General features: G+C 35.6%; 1 protein-coding gene across 1 annotated transcript in view; it reads left to right on the forward strand.

The window, feature by feature from the left end:
• The first annotated feature begins 9,466 nt into the window (after positions 1-9,466).
• Positions 9,467-19,947, forward strand: part of LOC129241781 (uncharacterized) — a 37,624-nt gene continuing 27,143 nt past the window's right edge. The window contains exons 1-3 of the mRNA XM_054878290.1: positions 9,467-9,749; positions 14,463-15,238; positions 15,316-15,420. Of these exons, the coding sequence (XP_054734265.1) occupies positions 14,530-15,238; positions 15,316-15,420 (814 nt within the window). The 5' untranslated portion in view covers positions 9,467-9,749; positions 14,463-14,529. The remainder of the gene's footprint in view (positions 9,750-14,462; positions 15,239-15,315; positions 15,421-19,947) is intronic.

Below are 19,947 nucleotides of genomic sequence, written 5' to 3' on the forward strand. Positions count from 1 at the left end.
CAAAAATTTCACTGATCGATTGGACCAAAAGAAGAAGCCGAAAATAAACGCTTCGGCTCGTTTTCCTAGTCACTGTACTTTATTTTAGTCTGAAATTAATGACGTAGCTGCCTGGAGGGGTTGTCACTGGTAAGGCAGACAAATTAGCGAGAGAGGACTATCACTCGTCTTCCTATTGATATGCAGATTGTAGGCATACGCCTCTCAAACTACAAACTGAGTGGTACAAGTAGCATTGTCATTTCAGTCAACATGAGATGGCTCAGAGATTGAACGTACCTCATTTCGACTATTACAGAAGCTGCAAGAATAAGGAGGATGAAAAATCTGTCAGACATCTCTCGCGTGGCATGCCACTAGGTTTAGATACTTTGGCTCATCGTTCTTAGAGATATACAGCTGTTGACAGCTAATTAGAAACGACACTTATTTCAAAATAAATTTTCCATTTTCCTTTTAAAAACGTATTTTCATAACTTTTTGCCAATTTTATTTAAACATATGATAAACTTAAAAACTAGTGGAAAACAATTTAATCGCAATTCTTTATTAAATATATTATATATATATTTTTTTTAAAGCATGTAAAATGCACGATTTGGATAGAGCAACTAATTAGAAACAGTAATGTATTATCAGATCAACATAAAGATTATGTTAGTATTTGGTTCCATAACCCTTTTGCTTCAACACTGCCCCACATCGATTGCGCATTGATGTAATGGGATTCTGACAGCGCGCCACAGGTATTGCTTGCCATGCCGTTTTTACTTCGGCAAAAAGGACATCCATATTTGGGATATTTTTCGCACTCACGGCTTTTTTAACGTCACCCCAGAGATGCTCTATTGGGTTTAAGTCCGGACTGGATGATGGCCATTCCAAAACATTGATGGAATTTTCGTCGAAAAACTGTTTCGTCAACTTTGCCGTGTGCTTTGGATCATTCTCCTGTTGAAACTTCCATATAACACGCAAATTTTCCTCAGCCCACGGCAACATTACATTTTTTAGTATATCGACGTATTTCTCCTTATTTAAAATTCCATCAATCCTATGGATTGGGCCTACACCATTCCACCAGAAACATCCCCACACCATGATTGATCCTCCACAATGCTTCACTACCCATGAAACATAGCAAGGATTGAATTCTTGTTTGATTGGCCGTTGAACATACCTTTTACCATCTGGGCCTATGCGATTTATCTTGGTTTCATCGCTCCAAACGATATATTTCCATTGATTTGGAGTCCATGACGAATGGGATCTCGCAAAGACTACACGCCGTCTCCTTTGTATCTTGGTTAGAAGGGGCTTCTTGCGTGCTGCTCTGCCATGCAGTCCAGATTCGACCAGACGCCGAGCAATTGTCCTCTTGGATATTTCGAAATTATATTGCTCCTGAATTTCCCGTTGGATGTCAGTGGAAGTCTTTTTTGGGTCTCTTTTGGAGATGATTGCTATCTTGCGGTCAATTTCTGCTGAAGTTTTCTGGGGCCTTTTCTTACGTGGAACATTGTCAACAGTCTTAAAAAGTTGGATATGCTTTAAGGCGTTAAAAACCATTTTTTTTTAGCATTTGACTTGCTTAGAAATTTCACTGTACGACTTTCCAGCTTTACGAAGGTCAAAAATAGAGCTCCGCAGGGCAGGTGTACAGCTGCTGCTTTTTCCCATTACACATCTTGAAGACGAATATTTTAGTTGCTTTTAAACAACCAATTTAAAATATATACTTACCAAAAAGTCGATTATATTACTATTAAAATAACACAACTTGCCGAATATGCTTCCATTGAACAACTGTTTCTAATTACTCGTCTCAGTTTATTTACCTTGAACTAAGTAACCCATGCACTGCGTTGAATAATATTAACGGTACTTCAATTTCACAACTACAAAACTAGGCGCATTGGGTAGTAAATAGAGTAACAAAAGCAATGCAAATGATTTTAAGAGAAAAAATAACGGTAAATTTAAACAGTTTAATATTATGCTCATCAAGCGTTTATCAAAAGGGAGCGTTTCTAATTAGCTGACAACAGCTGTAAGTGTCAGCCAGATAAATGGGTTTGCACTTAAAACAAAATGGTTTAACGAAAGTAGTAGATAAACTGCTATTGTGGTATCAAAATGGACAGGCAGCGGGCTAAGAGAGTTTGTTTAGAGAAAGATTGCCACTTCTACGTACCTACTACACTTTAAGTACTCAAACTCTTAAAAACCACCCAATACATACTTTGAAAATCATCATCTCCGCCCTACTGGCAACGGCGAAACATAATAAGTAAATTCATATTTCGTTTAGTATGAACTACTTTCAGTATTTCTTCAGGCCAACACCTGGGTAAACAAATTTTGCCAGAGGAGTAAATACAACTCAATAAAGTAGGAGAAATACTAAAATTTATTGAGGAAGTTAATAAATAGATAGAGGGGCACAATAGATCTTTCATGTCGCACTGCTAAATCCCCTCATAACAATAATAATCGGGCATTTTTTTGCCGTTCAAATTTTCTCTACAGGGTACGCACAACTAAAAGGGCGAATATCAATATGTAGTGCACATACATACATGTTTTGGCCATACACTTACACATGCATCCTCTAAGTTGCAGCAACAACCTGTCTGTTGCTGTATACATACATCTGTAAGTAAACAAATGAGCTAGCATATGTGAGAATAATATGTCTGACGCTGGGCCTACAGCATACACACACATGCATTTTGATTACTTTTTCGAGAAGCCTATAAATAGGCGACCTAAAGAATTCACTTTATGAGCTGCTGCGTTCTATTATTAACTGGGGAGTAAGAAGCCCCAAACTAACATTGCAGCAGCCTGTGTAGCATTAAAATAAATTACATATAAGCAAAAGAGAAAGTAAGATGTACAGCCGGGGGGATAGGAATAAAAATGGTGGTGAGGTAGGTACTAAAGAAAGTGTGTCAAAATTATATGCTAGGAATGATCTGAATGTAGGCATATCAATTAGTGGGGCTTCGTTAAAAGCACATAAAGGGAGGACGGACGATTAGTATGGCTGGATGAATACTGAATCATCTAAATACCTAGATGATTGGTGCGTTTAATCAACACGGTGTGTGGCGTGCGACAGTCGTGTGGTGGCTGGAGTAATAAAGTAGCAGAAAATGAGACAATATAAAAGAAATATTCCAACATGCGTACGTATGTAAATGTTTCATGAGCATAAGTAGACTAACATATAATGGCTTGCGGCGTGCGTGCATGGGGAACCTAACAAATTAGTGGCTCATGCAGTAACAAATTTGTGCGAAAAAAAAACTTTTTATAATGAAAATGTGAAAAGAAAATATGAAAGTTTGGAAAACACTTAACTTAATAATAATAAAATAAATAACAAATGGCAACATCGCTCTCTGGATATGTTATCTTTTATAACAGTACTTTAGATAACACTATCAAATACAAGGTGGGGCAAAATTAATCATTCAAATTTGTTTTTGAGTGACTTTTTTACTACAAACAAATTATTTTGAGAGGTGGAAATCTTCATTTTGACCTTTACGAGCTTCATTGGGTTATGTTAGGATAAATGACTGCCCTTGCGAGGGGCCAACTTAGGCAAATAATAAAAATTCGTCCATTGTGATACCATTCAGGGGGGTGGTAAACAGAAAGAAAAGAAGGAAAAGGAAAGAAGTGTCTTTGTGTTAGCGGTTGAGACTAACAATGGCTAATTACAATTGTATAACCACATTAAGCTACTGATGGATTTCACCAGATGTGTGATATTTAAACCCGCAATATCTGCAGGTATAGCAAAAAAGTAAGGGCCCAGATGTCTAAATCTTTGCTCGACGTGAGCAGGGCAGCTGAGAAGAAGGTGCTGAGATGACTCAACTTATCTTCCAGACAACTTCTGCAGAAATGACTTGAAGCAATCTCAAGTCCCACCACATGGGGGGAGCTGCGGCCTTAGAAGTTCCCTCGAGCGCCTCCGATCTACCTTCGGTCGAAGGATCTCGCGACTTTGCACGTTTGCACACTAGCCTAGCGCTTGCTCAGTTGACGTGAAGTCCATCTTTCCAAGAGTAGACTACAGGTTCCCCGCCTCTAGGGTCCCCTGTCTTGCCTAGCGCTCGCTTAATTGACGCGAGGTCCATCTTTCCAGGAGTAGACCACAGATTCTCAAGGGAAACCCAATCCTCTCGTTGCGTAATGAAACCGTCTCTAGGGTCCCCTGTCTAGCCCAGCGCTCGCTTAGTTGACGCGAGGTTCACATTTCCAGAAGTAGACCACAGGCTCTCTTATTTCATAATAAAACCATCTCCTGGGTGCTCTGTCTAGCCAGTTCATCAGCCCAGCAGTTTCTCTCTTTGCCGATGTGAGCGAGAACCCAAATGAGTTTAGTATCGAAGTATTCGTGTGCAGTCGAGAGTAAAGTCAGGTATTTCCCGACTAGTTTCAATATGAATGGGAAAAGTACCGCTCGGACCCAGCGATGGTGTAAAATGCTCCAGCACCAAGGGGATGAACTCAAAGTTTTTAAGAATACTGGAGTGCCATTAGCTTAAGTCTAGCTTATGGCCCGAACACCTCAATCTAATTGCGGCGCGTGCATTGGCAGTTTGCCTTGCGATGTCCATGAGTACCACATTCCGTAGAGCGTTAAGCGCTAAAGTAGGCGTAGTCCGAAGCGCTTCCTTGCTTGTCTGCTTTTTGTTCTGTCTGTTCAGCTGTCTAGTTCACAAATGTCAAATATGATTAACGTGCGACGTCATTTGCAAAAATTATACATTTTCCGATTGGGTGACTAAATTTGCGCCACCTTGTTTAATTGTTTGTCATTTCAACAGCAAAAAAAAATTCATAAATAAACAAATTGAGAATGAACTGATAATGTGTAATATATGTATGTATGTATGTATCTTTGTATGTATGTAAGTATTTTTTCTGAATTTTTGTGAAGACATTTGCAAATATTTATTTGTTAAAAATACTCTGCTGAGTGATAAAACTCATATTCTCTTATTGTGAAATCGTTAATTTAATCATTCAAGACAAGACAAAGGCAAACATTAAAGTTAAAAAATTCCCAATTTGTTTACCATTAAGTTTATTCCACCGAATTCGAAAGTATTAAACATACAAATATGATGGGCGGCGCACCGTAGCGAAATGTGTTTGTGCATCATTTGCTCGCAGTAGGTGCTGTGCTCGATCCCTACTGCAGACATTAAACATCAGAGTGATACAAAAGCAAAGTCCGACCACTGCGCACTTTTCTATTATAAAAATGTTTCACCCGAAAACAGTCTATCGCTCGCAGGTGACTTCAAACTCTAGAGTTCATCATTTGTATGAAAATGCTTACTTTTTTAAGAAAAAGTCACATCGCTGATGTCAACTACTGGTACCATTGATGGTTCTTCATCATCCATAATTATTTGCGAATTGTCCTGATCTTCTTTTACGAAACCCGATTTTTTGAAGCAGTTGAGAATCGTTAGCGTTGTTACAGCTCTCCATGCCTTGTCAATCAGTAAAACAGTTGTCAGAACCGTGATATTCGTAATTAGCTGCTTGTGGAGAGATTCCAAAACGATCTTAACAATTTCTTTGCGATACAACGTCTTTAAATTATGAACGATCCCTTAGTCCCTTGCCGTTTGGAAGTTGTATTTGGCGGAAAGAAGTAGAGTTCTACGTTGGACAATGTAAGAGGACTGTTGTGGACAGTGCAATTGTTTAAAAATAGTAACATTTTTCTCTTTTGTCATTTCATGTTTCCATTAACTGTTAAAATTCAATTGATAAAAAGTTCTGTTATCCTCCAAGCTTTTTTGTTAGCACAGTAATCAGTAGGAAACGATTTCACTCCTTTAAAAGATCGCGGTTTCATTGCATTTCCCATTACTAAGGGCTTACATTTTTCCGATCCATTCATATTTATTGCAAGTAGAACTGTCAACCTCTCTTTACTATGTTTTTCCCCATGACACTTTTCATAGTTAAAAGTAAGCGTCTTGTCCGGTAAGCATTTGAAAATATGCCAGTTTCATCAGTATTGAAAAGGTCTCGGACATCATAGTTTTCAATCAGTGTACTCAATTTACCATGCCAATCAGAGCAAACAGCATCATTAACAGTTCCACTTTCTCCACAAACTTTTTTGAACACGACTCTATTCCTCTTTTTGAAACTTGTAAGACACCCCTCACTTGAAGACGCGAACTCTTTCGCTTTTTCTTTTAACAGAGGTCCGCTAATAGATACTTATTGTCCTCTATACTTTCTAAGCCAAATGACGAAAGAGATTTTGTAGGGGACTCGTGATAACTTTGAATTAATGAGAGATTCGAAATATCGCAGGTTTCAATTAACGAGTGTCGACTTTACCATCTAAAAGGTCATTCAAAAGTGACCGTGTAGTGAATAGTTCCTAGGCGGTACCTTTTTTATGTCATACTGGACATTTATCAAACATTGATGTCAAATTTTAGAAGATCGAACCGCGCGTTAAAGTTGTACATTTTTTATGAAAATGGTCGATCTTTAAGAAACAACATATCGCAACTTTCATGATTTTTTTTGGCGGAAATAATCATTCGAAAGAGTCAGCGATTCAAAGATTGTTGAAAAAATGTCAAGAAACTGGTTTTGTCGAGTATAAAAAAGGATGATAGATTAAAAAGTGGGCATTCTGTCAAGAATGTTGCTGCTGTAGTGCAAACATATTGCTGAACAACCTGCAACATGTATACCTCCACATTATCAACCTTTAGGCCTTCGACTCACTGCCGGATTGTACCTGTAGAGGTGCTCATGGTGGACATTTAATTTTTATTTAGGATGAAAATAGTGAAACCTAAAAGAATCTAAATTTTAACGTGTTTTACTTTTAAACAACATCTAGTCGCGTCTTTTGAAAACCCCTTTATATACAGAAAATCGGTCACGCCCATAGGAGATATATAGGAAAATAAAATAAAAATTAAATACCTTAAAAAGGGCATAACTAAATTTTTTCACCCACATTATAAGGACATTCAATAAATTAATTAGTTAATTGTTGGCCTAATCTGGTTAAGGTTTATCGTACTTTAATTAACCCTGAATGGAGTAAAATATTCACACCGTCCAGGTGAGCATAAGGAAAAGACATAAGCAGTTTTGTGACTTTACAGTTGGGTTTACTTGATTAGAGGCAATAATTTTTATGTATGAATCTAGTAACAGAAGGGTTTCTGATAAGTCAAGTTAAGACTGTACTTTGCTGGAAAATAAACATGCATCAAAATGTTTTTCCATCTAACGGTACTTAGCAGCAGTAAAACTTTAGCAGCTGTAATGCTGTGCCCGATTTATTGGTTTACTTGGATAGAGGCGCTAACCAAATAAGGAAAAAATAATAATAAATGTAGGAAATGTTTTATTTTTTTCATTTATTATTTAAAGATTAATAGTTTGTGCTGCCACTTTGTTTATAAGTTACTTCATAAATACGTTGATAAATGGATTTGTATAAATTCTCCAGATAGTGTAATGAATGTAATGAAATTTGATAGCTTAATGTGTTTTTTGTAAAAATATAGTTCATTTCATAACAAAAACCTTTTAAACTTTGCACAAAATTTAGAAAATTTCATAAAAATTTTAAACTTTTTAATCAGTATCTTCTAGGCCATTAAATTTTAATAGAATAAACCATAAAGTTGTTTTATGTTGAGAATTTTCTTCCATATAAATCGAATATGTGATTGATAAATCGAATAATGAATCTTGCCTTGCAGTTTATTAACTTGTGGTATGAGAGCTTTCTTCAGTATGTTTCGTCACTACGCTATGGCGGCAAGGATGACAGATACCCGATTTGTTCGTTAGGTATGGTGAAAAAAAAAATATTTTTAAGAGGAACTTTGGATTCTACGTAATTCGTTTTGCGTTAGCTTAGTGAAACACAAACACGAATCATAAAAATCTATCTCGGCTCAGAGCCGAATAACGGACGAATCATCTGTTTGGATGCTCTCGACCAAACATTTCACGCATCACTGCAACCCTTACAGGTCATTGGAAGGTAGGGGATTATGCAGCCAGACTCAACCTCCCCTTCAATCCCATCTGCAGAAGCTGTGAAGCGGAAGAGGTGAAGGAGAGTCTTTTCCACTACTTATGTGAATGTCCGGGGCCAGCTAGTGCACGACTTCGCTCTTTCGGTAAGCATTTCTTACAACAAATAAATGAGATCTCAGACATCGAGATAAATAATTTGCTGCTATACTTGGATCTCACAAAATGGATCTAACTTAGAAGCAACAAAAAAAAAAAAAAAAAAAAAAAACATCATCACACGAGGACAGTGGTGATAAAACGGTGCTGGTCGCTAATTAGTATTATTTCAGTAGAAATACTCAACCACTTCAACAACAACAACAACAAGTTTGTAGCAATTGAATTCAGAACAAACCAGTTCAAACTAATTTGTAATCACAAGATGAGCCAATCTGACTTTGTCGAAGCAATGATTCTAAATTTTTCCATTATTTTTACTATAAAATCCTCAAATAATCCTTAAATATCTTAATCACATTTACACAATCCAGTTGGAAGATCAGTAGATTTGGATTTATTGATTGGCCACCTTCTATGTGCTTTTATAATTGGCGTCCGTCGTACCAGAGTAGTGGACATGTGCGTGACTAACTACCATTTGCCTGTGCCGGATACAAAACCTTCTGTGGGCATGAATTATCAGTTTATGGGAAGCTGAATGCTACAGCAGCTATAGCTTTCATAATTAGGCTTATAATTTTAATTGGAAGCTTCAGTTTGTAATAATAAAACTAATAATCAATTATGGAAAATGGGTTTTCTAACCATTTGCCGTTCAGAGTCGGCATAGAAGTGAAGTTCCGTTCATTTATAAGACAACATCAGTTGATTACCTCATAAACTTGGCCAAACTCCTAATAATATGTATGTGCATATGCATATATCTATGTATGTATTCCGAAAATTTTTACAGCTACTAATGTATTGAATTGAAATTGAAAAAAAATCCATAATAATCATGATTTCTAGATGTTCTAAAACTGGAGTGCATAAGTTTCATATTGACTTATAATTTTTTGTTTACAAACTGACATTCACCGATTTAATATTCCCTTCTAAAATATTATGTCTAACTGAAATTAGTGAGTCTAACTCTACTCACATTGAAATATTGGAATCGTATCTAATTTCACACGCAGTCACGGTGCTCTCACGCTTACGCGCTGCTCTCTTACCTTTTCGTTTAAGTACACTGTCGATCAAACAATAGCAGAACAGAACTTTTGCACATACATACATAAATAGAAACGAATATCAATGCCCCAATGCAAACATATTTACTCATTTATGCCTGCAATACGCACTCACTTTGCTGTTTTCGTGGCGCTTTGGCGCTTGCAACTTTTCGCTGCTGTCAGAATTTATTTGCATATAAAAGCGATTGGACGCGTCGAACGCACTCGCGCAAACACACATCCTCCAGATGTCAATCGTGACCGACAAAAAGCAAAAGTACGAGTAGTACACAGTAAAATAATCATTTAGTCTTCAGTGTTACAGTGGCTGTCAAAAGCGTCACACGGATATGGTTTTCGTTGTATGTCGAATGCGAGTGGGAGGTTTGGAAGACGTTTAAAATTCGTTTTTACGTCGTCGTCGCGCGATTGAAACGTGACTGTTGTATGGCCGAACGTATTTTATGTGTGAGAAATTCGTTAAATTTTTATTTACTGTTACAAATTTGAATAAATGCGGCAAATGCAATAAAATTTTGTTTAAGTGTCATAGGCGCTGTGTTTGATATATGTACATACAAATATGTGTACGTATGAATGTGTGAATGTTTTGAATTTTGCCGGAAAAGTGCTAATAAATCAGCAACTGATAATAAAAAGGTTCTGTCATATATCAAATTTTTAGATTCTTTTGAAAATTCCAACAGAAAGTGAACAAAGTGGAAGTGGGAAAAACTGAAAATTGGAAAACTGATTAATTCCGTAATAAAAATAAAAAACAATAAAAATATTATACATCTTTACAGAGTATAAGAAATTTTGATTTTTTAGTTGGAACTCAGTCGCTTCGTTAGAAGCGGACTATTTTGAGGAAAAAATTATAGTACAGCCAGTCTTAGTTATGTTTTTTTTTTTAATTGGGTCAAAGTTTCCAAATTTTGGTCATAGGGAATTTGTAAGTATGTTAGGTGGCTTACGAGAATCGTTTTTATAAAAAGTATCATATTGTTGGCAACTCATATATTTACGACGGCGACATTCCATTGGATCGTTTCACACAGTCAAAAGATTCTTTCATAGGTACGAATTGTGAATCAGAATTTCTATTTATGGGTCATGAAATGGTGGTTCAAGAATATCCACAAAAAATCTATAAATTTGTGGACAGAGTACGATTAAGATTAATGCAAAGACATGCTATGCATTAGTCTGACATTTTTATGTTTCCATTTTAAGGAAAGCTTACTAAGTATATTGGGGGCATAAAGGAACAGGGAAAGAGTGCATCTTTAGTGTTTTTAATTACATCTTTTCATATAGAATGTGTGATATATGCTCAAGTCCAACTAAGATTGGGCTTGGTACATACTATCTCCGCGGAACTGGAATCTTTTGGCGGCCGCCGTAGCCGAATGGATTGGTGCGAGACTGCCATTCGGAATTCAGAGAGAACGTAGGTTCGAATCTCGCTGAAACACCAAAATGAAGAAAATGTTGTTTCTAATAGCAGTCGACCCTCGGCAGACAATGGCAAACCTCCTAGTGTATTTCTGCCGTAAAAAAGTCGGTAGCTCAAAGCGAAACTCGTGCATCCACCTAAATATGCGGTTTTACATTAAATAGGGGAGACTAGTATTACAATACAAAACTAGTTGGTTGCATTAAACAGTAAGAGAAAAATTTGAAATGCTCCCTTATTTATTAAAATAAAATAAAATTATTTAACAAGTGGCAATTTTCAATGCAAAAGCCAAACCCGTACAGTGTTAATTTATCAGTCAACATTGTTGCAATCACACCTGAGCTCACGTTAAGGGATAAACGCTAAAAAAACACTTTTTTCATGAATTTATTGTAGCGAAACGGTTCAAGTCAGTTTATTAAAAGTTGTTGCATATTATAAAGTAACATTTCAAGAATATTTGATAAAATTTTCATGTAAAAATATTGCAAAATGAGCGAATGAGAGCACATTTACGTAGACGTCTTTTCAAAAATACATTTTGCAGTAGTCAGCATATCTCAGCGTAGAATCATCTGAAATCAAAAAATCGAATAATTTAGTTAAAGTATGAGTTAAACTTCCCCCCAACGTTTATTTTGACGATTTATTTTCATTTTCAGCCATTTGGTAGTCGTTTGAAGTAAAAAGTGATTTTTGACGAAAAAATGCCGCCATTTTCTAGGTGTAAAACCACCTTAATATAAAAAAAAAATGGCGAAAAAAAAACGTTGGAGGGAGGTTTTTTATATGTAAAATATGTGTGCAAAATTTCAAAAGGATCGGTTGAGTAGTTTTCAAATGCCAATGACTACGCACTTTAAAAAAAAAGGTTCGAGAAAACCGCGTTTAAAGTTTGTAACGGACTACGCGCGCAACTGCTGCGTCTCGGCAGATGTTTGAGGCGGCTCGGCTTTATGCTCTATAACTTAAAAAGCTTTGCTCGGATTGACTTAAAATTTTAACACGGTATTTTTGAAATGTTTTACTACAATAACATGCAAAAAAAAAAAATCGATTTTTATCCCTTACCCCCCCCTTAATCCGACACGTTCGGTACTCCGACAACCTCATAACGTCTATGGATGCAATTGGCATTATTTAATTCTGATCAGTCGTAGCAGACCAGCAGAGGGGGATTGTGTTTTGTTTCCCGGTCACAACGTATTTGTCATTAAATTTGAACGACGCCAGTTCTCTCGCGATTTCTGACGGTGTTGATGTGATTTTTTTCTGTCTTTTCGTGTCGTTATTTTCTGTTTTGGTTTTACTTAGTAATGGCATCGACGTCAAACAAACGTAAACATACAACACTTACGCTGAATGATAAATGGGCCATAATTCAGCGATACGAGCGTGGTGAAACACCTCTTTACCTAAGTGGGATCTACGGAGTCGGGCAAGCTACTATATATGACATAGTGAAGCGCAAAGATAGAGATAGAGATAAAAGAGATATTAATAAAAAGATTATTTTTGCATTATGCATTTTTATCATAATTTTCGAATTAACATTGATTAAATGGAACCTTCGGTAGTCCGGAATATTTGATAATCCGACAACGAGTCGGTTCCGTATGTGTCGGACTATCACGATTGGACTGTATACTCAATAAGGCTGATATCAACGGCAGAAGAGCACGGCATAAACCCCATATCAACGAACGTAATCGTAGAGCAAGGCTGCGATTTGTCAAGAAACATCAATCAAAAGATTTCTCATTTTGACGGAACGTGCTATTCACTGATGAAAGCAAGTTCAACCTTTTTGGTTCAAATGGCAGACCCTATGTATGGAGAAGATCAAGTTACTTGCCAAAAATATGAAGCCTACAGTAAAGCACGGTGGTGGGTCAGTAATGGTGTGGGCCGGGAGAATAGCATCTTATTGAGGGTATTATGAATCAAGCTAAAAGAAAAATTGCCACTTTGTAAAGAAAAACTTGGTTTAGGAGAAGATTTGCATTTCTTTCAGGGCAATGACTAGAAGCATAAAGCGTGTAATGTGCGATTGAGGTTGCTATATAATAGTGCGCATGTCATAGATATACCAGCCCAGAGCCCAGTTGTTGGAGTTATCTCGATGGGAAAGTTCGCCAGCATAGAATAAGTTCAAAGGATGACATGAAGTGGGTCCTTCCGGAGGAATGGCAAACAATTTAGCCCAAATTTTGTAAAAAACTTTTTAAAAGTATGACAAATAGATTGAACATGGTTATCAGAAACAAAGGCATGCATACGAAATATTAATATTTACATTAACTTCACTTTTATATAAGTACGAGTTTCACTTTGGCATTGAGTTACATGAATTTTATTTCTTACCTCACTTAAAATGTAATGTCATTTAAAATTTGAGTTTAATTATTTTGTTCTTGATTGATACCACTGAAGTAATAAAATATGCACTAACTTTTTTGAACCGTTTGTTTTACTTAATTAATAATTTTTTTTTTTAACTGTACGAGTTTCACTTGGGGCTACTGTAGATAATCTTGTGCCTGACTGAAGTTTTTTTTTCAATATTAATAATATTTTTCAGATTTTCCAGAAAAAATTGACAATTAATTGTTAAAAAAAAAATCGAAATTTTTGAAAAAAAAAAATCTTTCGATGAGGCACGAGTTTTTTATGTTTTTCAAAAGCGGTTTTTAAGTTACAGTGATCACCAGTTCAGAAAACATATTTTTGAGAAAAACGCATTTAAATTTGTGCTATCGATTTATGTACAGTTATACGAATTATTTGATTACTTACACTGTTTCATCTATTCCTGGGCCATATAATAGTTCTTCAGCCGTCATACCTGCTTCCAAAATATCGATTTGCTGTTGCCTATGTAGTGTTCTACATATATATTCTTAAGCCAATATGCAATAAGGTTATAAGTAATTTTATTCGAAATCAAAATTTTGCAGCAGTAAGTTTTTAAGGCATTTTAAGCATTAAGAATCACACAATTTTACTTACGAAAACTTATTTCTTCAAGTAGAGTTAATTTTTTTAGTTCGACTTATCTGCAATACTCCTCCGTACTAATTTTGCGCTGTGGGAATGAACGGATTTTCTAAAAAAATTTAAATAAAAATAAAAATAAACCACTTCATAGTGCCGACAAAAATAAATACAATAAATACTTCCAATAGTTTTTTTAACATTTCCATCATTCGAGTGCCTGAAATATGCGCCTATGTATAAACAAGTGATGCGTGAAAAGAATTTGAAATAATTCAAATGCAAAGTACCGGATATTTTTACCATTTTTAACATCTTTTTTTTTCAAATGCTAATTAACATTGCTAAGTGTCAGATTTCAGTGCTGTATGGCTGCAGTGAAACTGATAATGCGGCATGCTTAAACAATAGAGCGAAAAAAGCAACAATAATAATACAATAACATCTCGGCGTGTAGAAAACAACTACATCAACAACAACAAAAAATTAGCGTCTGTGCCAACAAAACAAATATTTCTATCGACATTTGTTTTTCCATTTCATTTTATTTTATAGGTTCTTAATGCGCCTGCTAGTAATACGAGTATTATCGCATGCATTCTATGCATTTGAGTGTCATATTATGTAAACAAATGTGTGATTATGAAGAAAAGCCATAATTTGTTTCAAAGAAAAGCCATAATTTGTTTCAAAGAAAAGCTTTTTAAACATTCAAATAATTGCAGCTCTGCTAAGCGTGTGTGCGTGCGTCAGCAGATAAGTGTATTAATAATAATCGAAACGGAATGAAAAATGCGCTCAACCAAAAGTGATAATGCGCTAGAGCACCAACTATGGCAGCAACAACAACAACAAAATTCGTCTTCATATGGCGCGAGTCAAAGTTTCAATAGTCAAAGCCCTTGTTTCAAGTATCTTTCAGAGAGGCAATTGAGTTGCCTTGATGCTAAAAGAGCGACAAGTAACGTAACAACAACAGCTACAGTAACAATTCGCGAAACATCACAGCAAGTGCATCATTTACTACAAAGATATTCCATAGCTTTCCCCTTAATACACCAACGCTCTGCGCTCAGTCTCAGCGATTGCCTCTGGTTGCGCTCTAGTCAACTGCTTCTGCGCCGCAAATTCAACTCGGCGGGTTATCAACAAAGTTCAACGGCAACTAGTGAAACGAAAACCACAACAACAAAACTCACTGTTATCAACACTGACACCACTTCTCGCAGTCATACCCGTCATCCACACACCAACATAAATACCAAACGCTGTCTGACGCGTTCACCCTCCTTAGTCCTACTTACCCTACTGTTGTTGTGGTTTTCGCATTTAATTGGCAGCTCGTGCGCCGCCCCACAATCCTGTGTACTCTGTGATATTAATGATTTCAATGATCGGGCGTCGAATACACACACCTATGAGGAATATCATTTTGAACATCAAGTGACGCGACAGGAAGCGATCACCGCATTGAAGACGTTCAATGTCAGCAATTATGGTGGTAAGGAGGCAGCATAAGAAGTGATGTGAAATACTTGGTAAAATGAATTTGACCAGCGTTTGTTTTCCCTCTCGTAGAACCCTCCGGTTGTGCCGTTAGCTGTTCGGAGAAAGTGATGAAATATTGCCTGGGGCCGCAATTCATCAACGATCACTGTTGGTGTGAACTGGGGCATACAGAAGGTGAGTAAAGAAGGGTGTGTGTTATTTATTTTAATTACATGCTGCTACCTGATTAGATACGTACATAAGTGGGTGCTACTCTGTAATGAATAATGTGCAAGAATTAACGTAAATTAAATTGACAAGATAATAATGAATTTTATTATAGTTGACAGATTTTAATTTAGACTCTATGAATTTCTGTGTTTAAACATATTTGAATATAATAATTTTTATAAGATTAATCATGACAGGGAAATATTCTACCTCTTTGCATAATAGCTTAGGCCTGTATGTACATATTTATTTCCTCGTCGATTTTATTCAATTTAATTTTATTCACTTCAATTGGCACCTCACATTTAGTTCACACAATTAGTAGAATGCCTGTCAGTCAATTTGTATTCCATTTGACAGAATTTTTAAATATGTCCAATTTGCAGCGATTACCCAGTAATAGTTGATGCGGGTAGTTAAATACTTGGTTACAAGCAAGTGCTCACATTAGGTCGGCACGATTTGTATGCGGTAAAAAATCACAACTGATCTGGAGGGGAAAAATAATTTTAACTAAAGATCTACATATAATCTGGTTTCAGTAATAATGTCAAAGGTTGTTAGCCCAGAATACCTTTCCTCGTCCTCCCAGACGTTGTTTGAGAAGACAGACGTTGCGTTGTGGAATCAGGGCAGAATGCTTATTTGAAGGCGGCATTTGTTCGCTTTGTCAGGTGGAATTATCGGGCGTTGTGGATTTTTTGACTTGACATACCCCAAGGCAAGACCTCGTTCATCTATTAATCCTACCCGCTGATTGTCCAGGGCTGTTTATTGTAAATAAATACTTAAACACAGCTTTCCTTCAAATCTGAAGACCGTATCACTATCCGGAATCTGTGATCCGTCCGGTAGCCGGCAGTTCGGCTTCCGCGGAACTCCAGTGTGCGATAGCAATCAATCATCATCAGCATCATAAATCTATAATCAATACTAGATTACGAATTAATACTTACATTTGTGATAAAAATACTTTTAAAGGTACTACCTTTGCTATTGAGGTGCCATATTAACTTTCTCACGCGAAATATTTTTCTCATTAGTTTGGGGAAAAGTTAATCCATTATTTTTGTGTATTTTGCGGCCGATCTTTAGCACCTGGGCGATGCTAGGACTACTAATATGCCGGTCAACTTCGATTATTTCTGTGATTTTATCGATATTTTCAAAAGTTTCTTTAACATCAGAAATGCCTGAGCGGAATCGACGAGACCAAAATTGCACGTAATTGGCTATTACAGTATCGGCATCGTAAGCACCATTCACAACGTCAGCGGCCTAGCTTGCATTTTCACATGCAACGATTTTTCTCTTTGTTGACATCCTTGTTAACACCCTGTAACTCACACCTGAATGTAGCAAATAAAAAAGGGTAAACGATTTTTTTAATATGTAATGCCACTTTGACATACACTTTAAATGGAAATAAAACTATTTTGAAATATTAAAAACAAAAATTTTTATTCAAAAAAAGTATATAAATACAATTAAAATGTGCTACTGCTTCTCTGCATTTTGATATTATACAGGGTCCGGTACTCGAAGAGTAACCAAATTAAAAGGCCATAAATCTTTTATTCAATTCAAAGTAAAAAATGTGTGAAAATAATACAAAATTAAGAATCAAATAACTTTTGCTCGACATGTACGAGCGGTCATATAACCGACACATCCTAATCTACTTACATTTACTTGCGGCTTATTGACTTTATTTCTACTTGCTAATTATTAATTTTACTCGTAATCTTGGACAGCAAATTAACTCACAAGTAGTTTATGTGAGTACTGGATTAAAAATTTTAAAATTTTAAATTTTTATACAAACATACATATTTGCTTGCATACATATGTTGTATGTATGTATGTAATAATGCAAGCAAATATGTGCGTTTGTATAAAAAATAACAAACAAAAAATTTAATTAAATAAATTACAAAACAGTTTTAAAGCAAAATTTGTCAAATAATATTTTAGTTTCTGGAAAAAGAAATTCATTGCATTACATTAACATTGTAATGAAATTCATATTACTGCAATTTAGTTTTTTATATCAATCGGTGGCACACTGTGTTGCATTCGTCAGCCTATTAATTGATACAACCTCGATGTTCGGTGAATATTATCACACAACGTTATAAAATTTGCAATACAAAAATACATAGGCATGTTGTAATACATACATGCATACATATATACAGTGTACTCTCTCTTAAGTGGGCACCTAAGGGACCGAAAAATTTGTCCGCTTATGGGAAGAGTGCAAGAATGATAGAAAGAAGATTGCGCCCATCAAGAGTGCGTGACGTCACGTTTGCGGAGTTGTGCAGTGTTGCCAACCATTTGCTCTTCCATTTGCTCTTCTTCTTCTAAATTTAATGCTTTTTTATACCCACAATGTAAAAATTTTTAAGTTTCGTGTTTGTTTCTTTTTTTTAATTTAAAGCTACCGAAACTTTAAGTTAAAAAAACGAACTATATTATTAAAAAAAAGGGGTAAAAAAGGTCACTCTGAGAAGATTTTAGTGCTAATGAAAATTTTTTTACTCTTATAAAATTTGATAATTTAAAAGTGCAAATTTAATTTTTGGCTCCATTTAAGGTTATGCAAGTATATTAAATCTTCCTCTCTCAACTCTTTTTAAGATTGAAAACCTTTTTACACATTTTAAAAAGCCTTTGAATTTATTGAATGCGAATTAAAACCATAGAGGTGTAATCGTTTCTCCCGGTCATCAATCCTTAGTGAGACATAGGACATTAAGAGTTGTATTCATTGTAAAAATAAGCAACAAAATACCAGAAAATACTAAAGAAACCATACTGACATTTTTACAAAAAGAGTACCTTGTCTAGTTACGTAACTTCAAATATAGCAAAAAAGTCGTTCCCTTAACAAAAGAGTCTCGCTTAACAAAAAACCTCATAAATTAAATTCTACATAAGCATAACACATTTATTTAAAAAAAAACGCACATTTTAAAGACAATTTGTCACGCAATCAAAGTTCTTTAAGTAATTCAATAAAAATTTGGTATTTAGTTTTCTTTAAATGGACATTTAGTGCGTTTTTATATCCAAAGCTAGGCAACACTGCAGTAGCGAGAGAGAGATATGACTGCTGAAAGGAGAAGAACACCAACAATAACCGCAATCGGGGGCAATGCCACCAGATGTTAAAAAAAGTAAAGCTAAATAAAACTGGGTGAATTATTTAAATAATTATTAAAAAATGTATATTTTACAAAATTATAAGCATTACATTTTAATTAGAACAGCTAGAAAAATGTCATGAAGAAAGAACTAAAACTCTGAGACTAAATAACAAAAAAAAAGCTAAATCAAAGGTGTAATGTGTAAATCAAAATGGTAATCTGGCCATACTGGTACTAGAATGACATCACTCATTGTCAAATTCGCTGAGAGCAAAGTAATGGTACCATTATTTTTTTCCATCATGGGATACCCGGCAGTAGAATTCTACCCACTCATTTCACACGTATTCAAACACTGGTCTAATCAGTCGTTGTTCAGAATGAATTCTATGAATTCACAACGAGGATTAATATGCACGGGAACTGTATTGATTTTTTCTTATATCACTAACACAATTTCTGTTTTTTCGTAAACTGCTTTCTTGACTCCGGGTACGTCAGCCATTCAGCTAATAATTTCCAATTCACTGAGAGCCTGTTAACAGTTTGATATTGGCCAAACCTCTGCGTTCCGTGCAACGGTTTATGAGAGCACTTTCCGCTCGAGAGAGAAAAATTCAAAAAACTCTAAAGGATTTTTGTGATAATAAAAAGTGTCCGCCTATGAGAGGTGCTCTCTTAGGTGTCCGTTAGGAGGGAGTACACTGTATTTATATAACCTAGTATATATGGCAAATGGCAAAATTACATAAAAACTAGAAAAAAAATATAGTTTGCCTTACTTAATTGTTTGCAACGCTCTAAAAATTGCATGACAGGCAACAAAAAATGCAAAAATAAAAAAGGTATATAAAAAATAAACTCTAAATGCAGTACTATATCAAACATATGTATGTACCTATGTGTGCATGTTCTATAGTTTCATTAAACATTAAACAGAAATTAAATGTATTGGCTGTCAATTGAACGAGTTTACCGATTTGTTATTTTGATTATTCTTTACCGATAGGCACCTATGCAAGCATTTCTACTTAAATATCTTTTTTTTTTTTTATTTTTTTTACAACGATAACTCAATGCGTTTGTACGAACACCACTTCGATGGAGCTATAAAATACTTTAGTACTCGTATACAGTGATGCGGAGTCAATGGTACAATAATTCTTTTCTATGAATTTACATCGTTGACTAATATAAACACTTGCATACATACATACACACACATATAAACTCATAGAAATGGGCACTACATTAGCTACCGGCAGCCGGGTGCGTCTTCATTGCCATTATCGCTCGCATTGCCTATTCAGCATTGTTGGAACGCCAGGCATGCAGCAGC

The sequence above is a fragment of the Anastrepha obliqua genome, chromosome 3, assembly GCF_027943255.1.
Source record: "Anastrepha obliqua isolate idAnaObli1 chromosome 3, idAnaObli1_1.0, whole genome shotgun sequence".
Lineage (NCBI taxonomy): Eukaryota > Metazoa > Arthropoda > Insecta > Diptera > Tephritidae > Anastrepha > Anastrepha obliqua.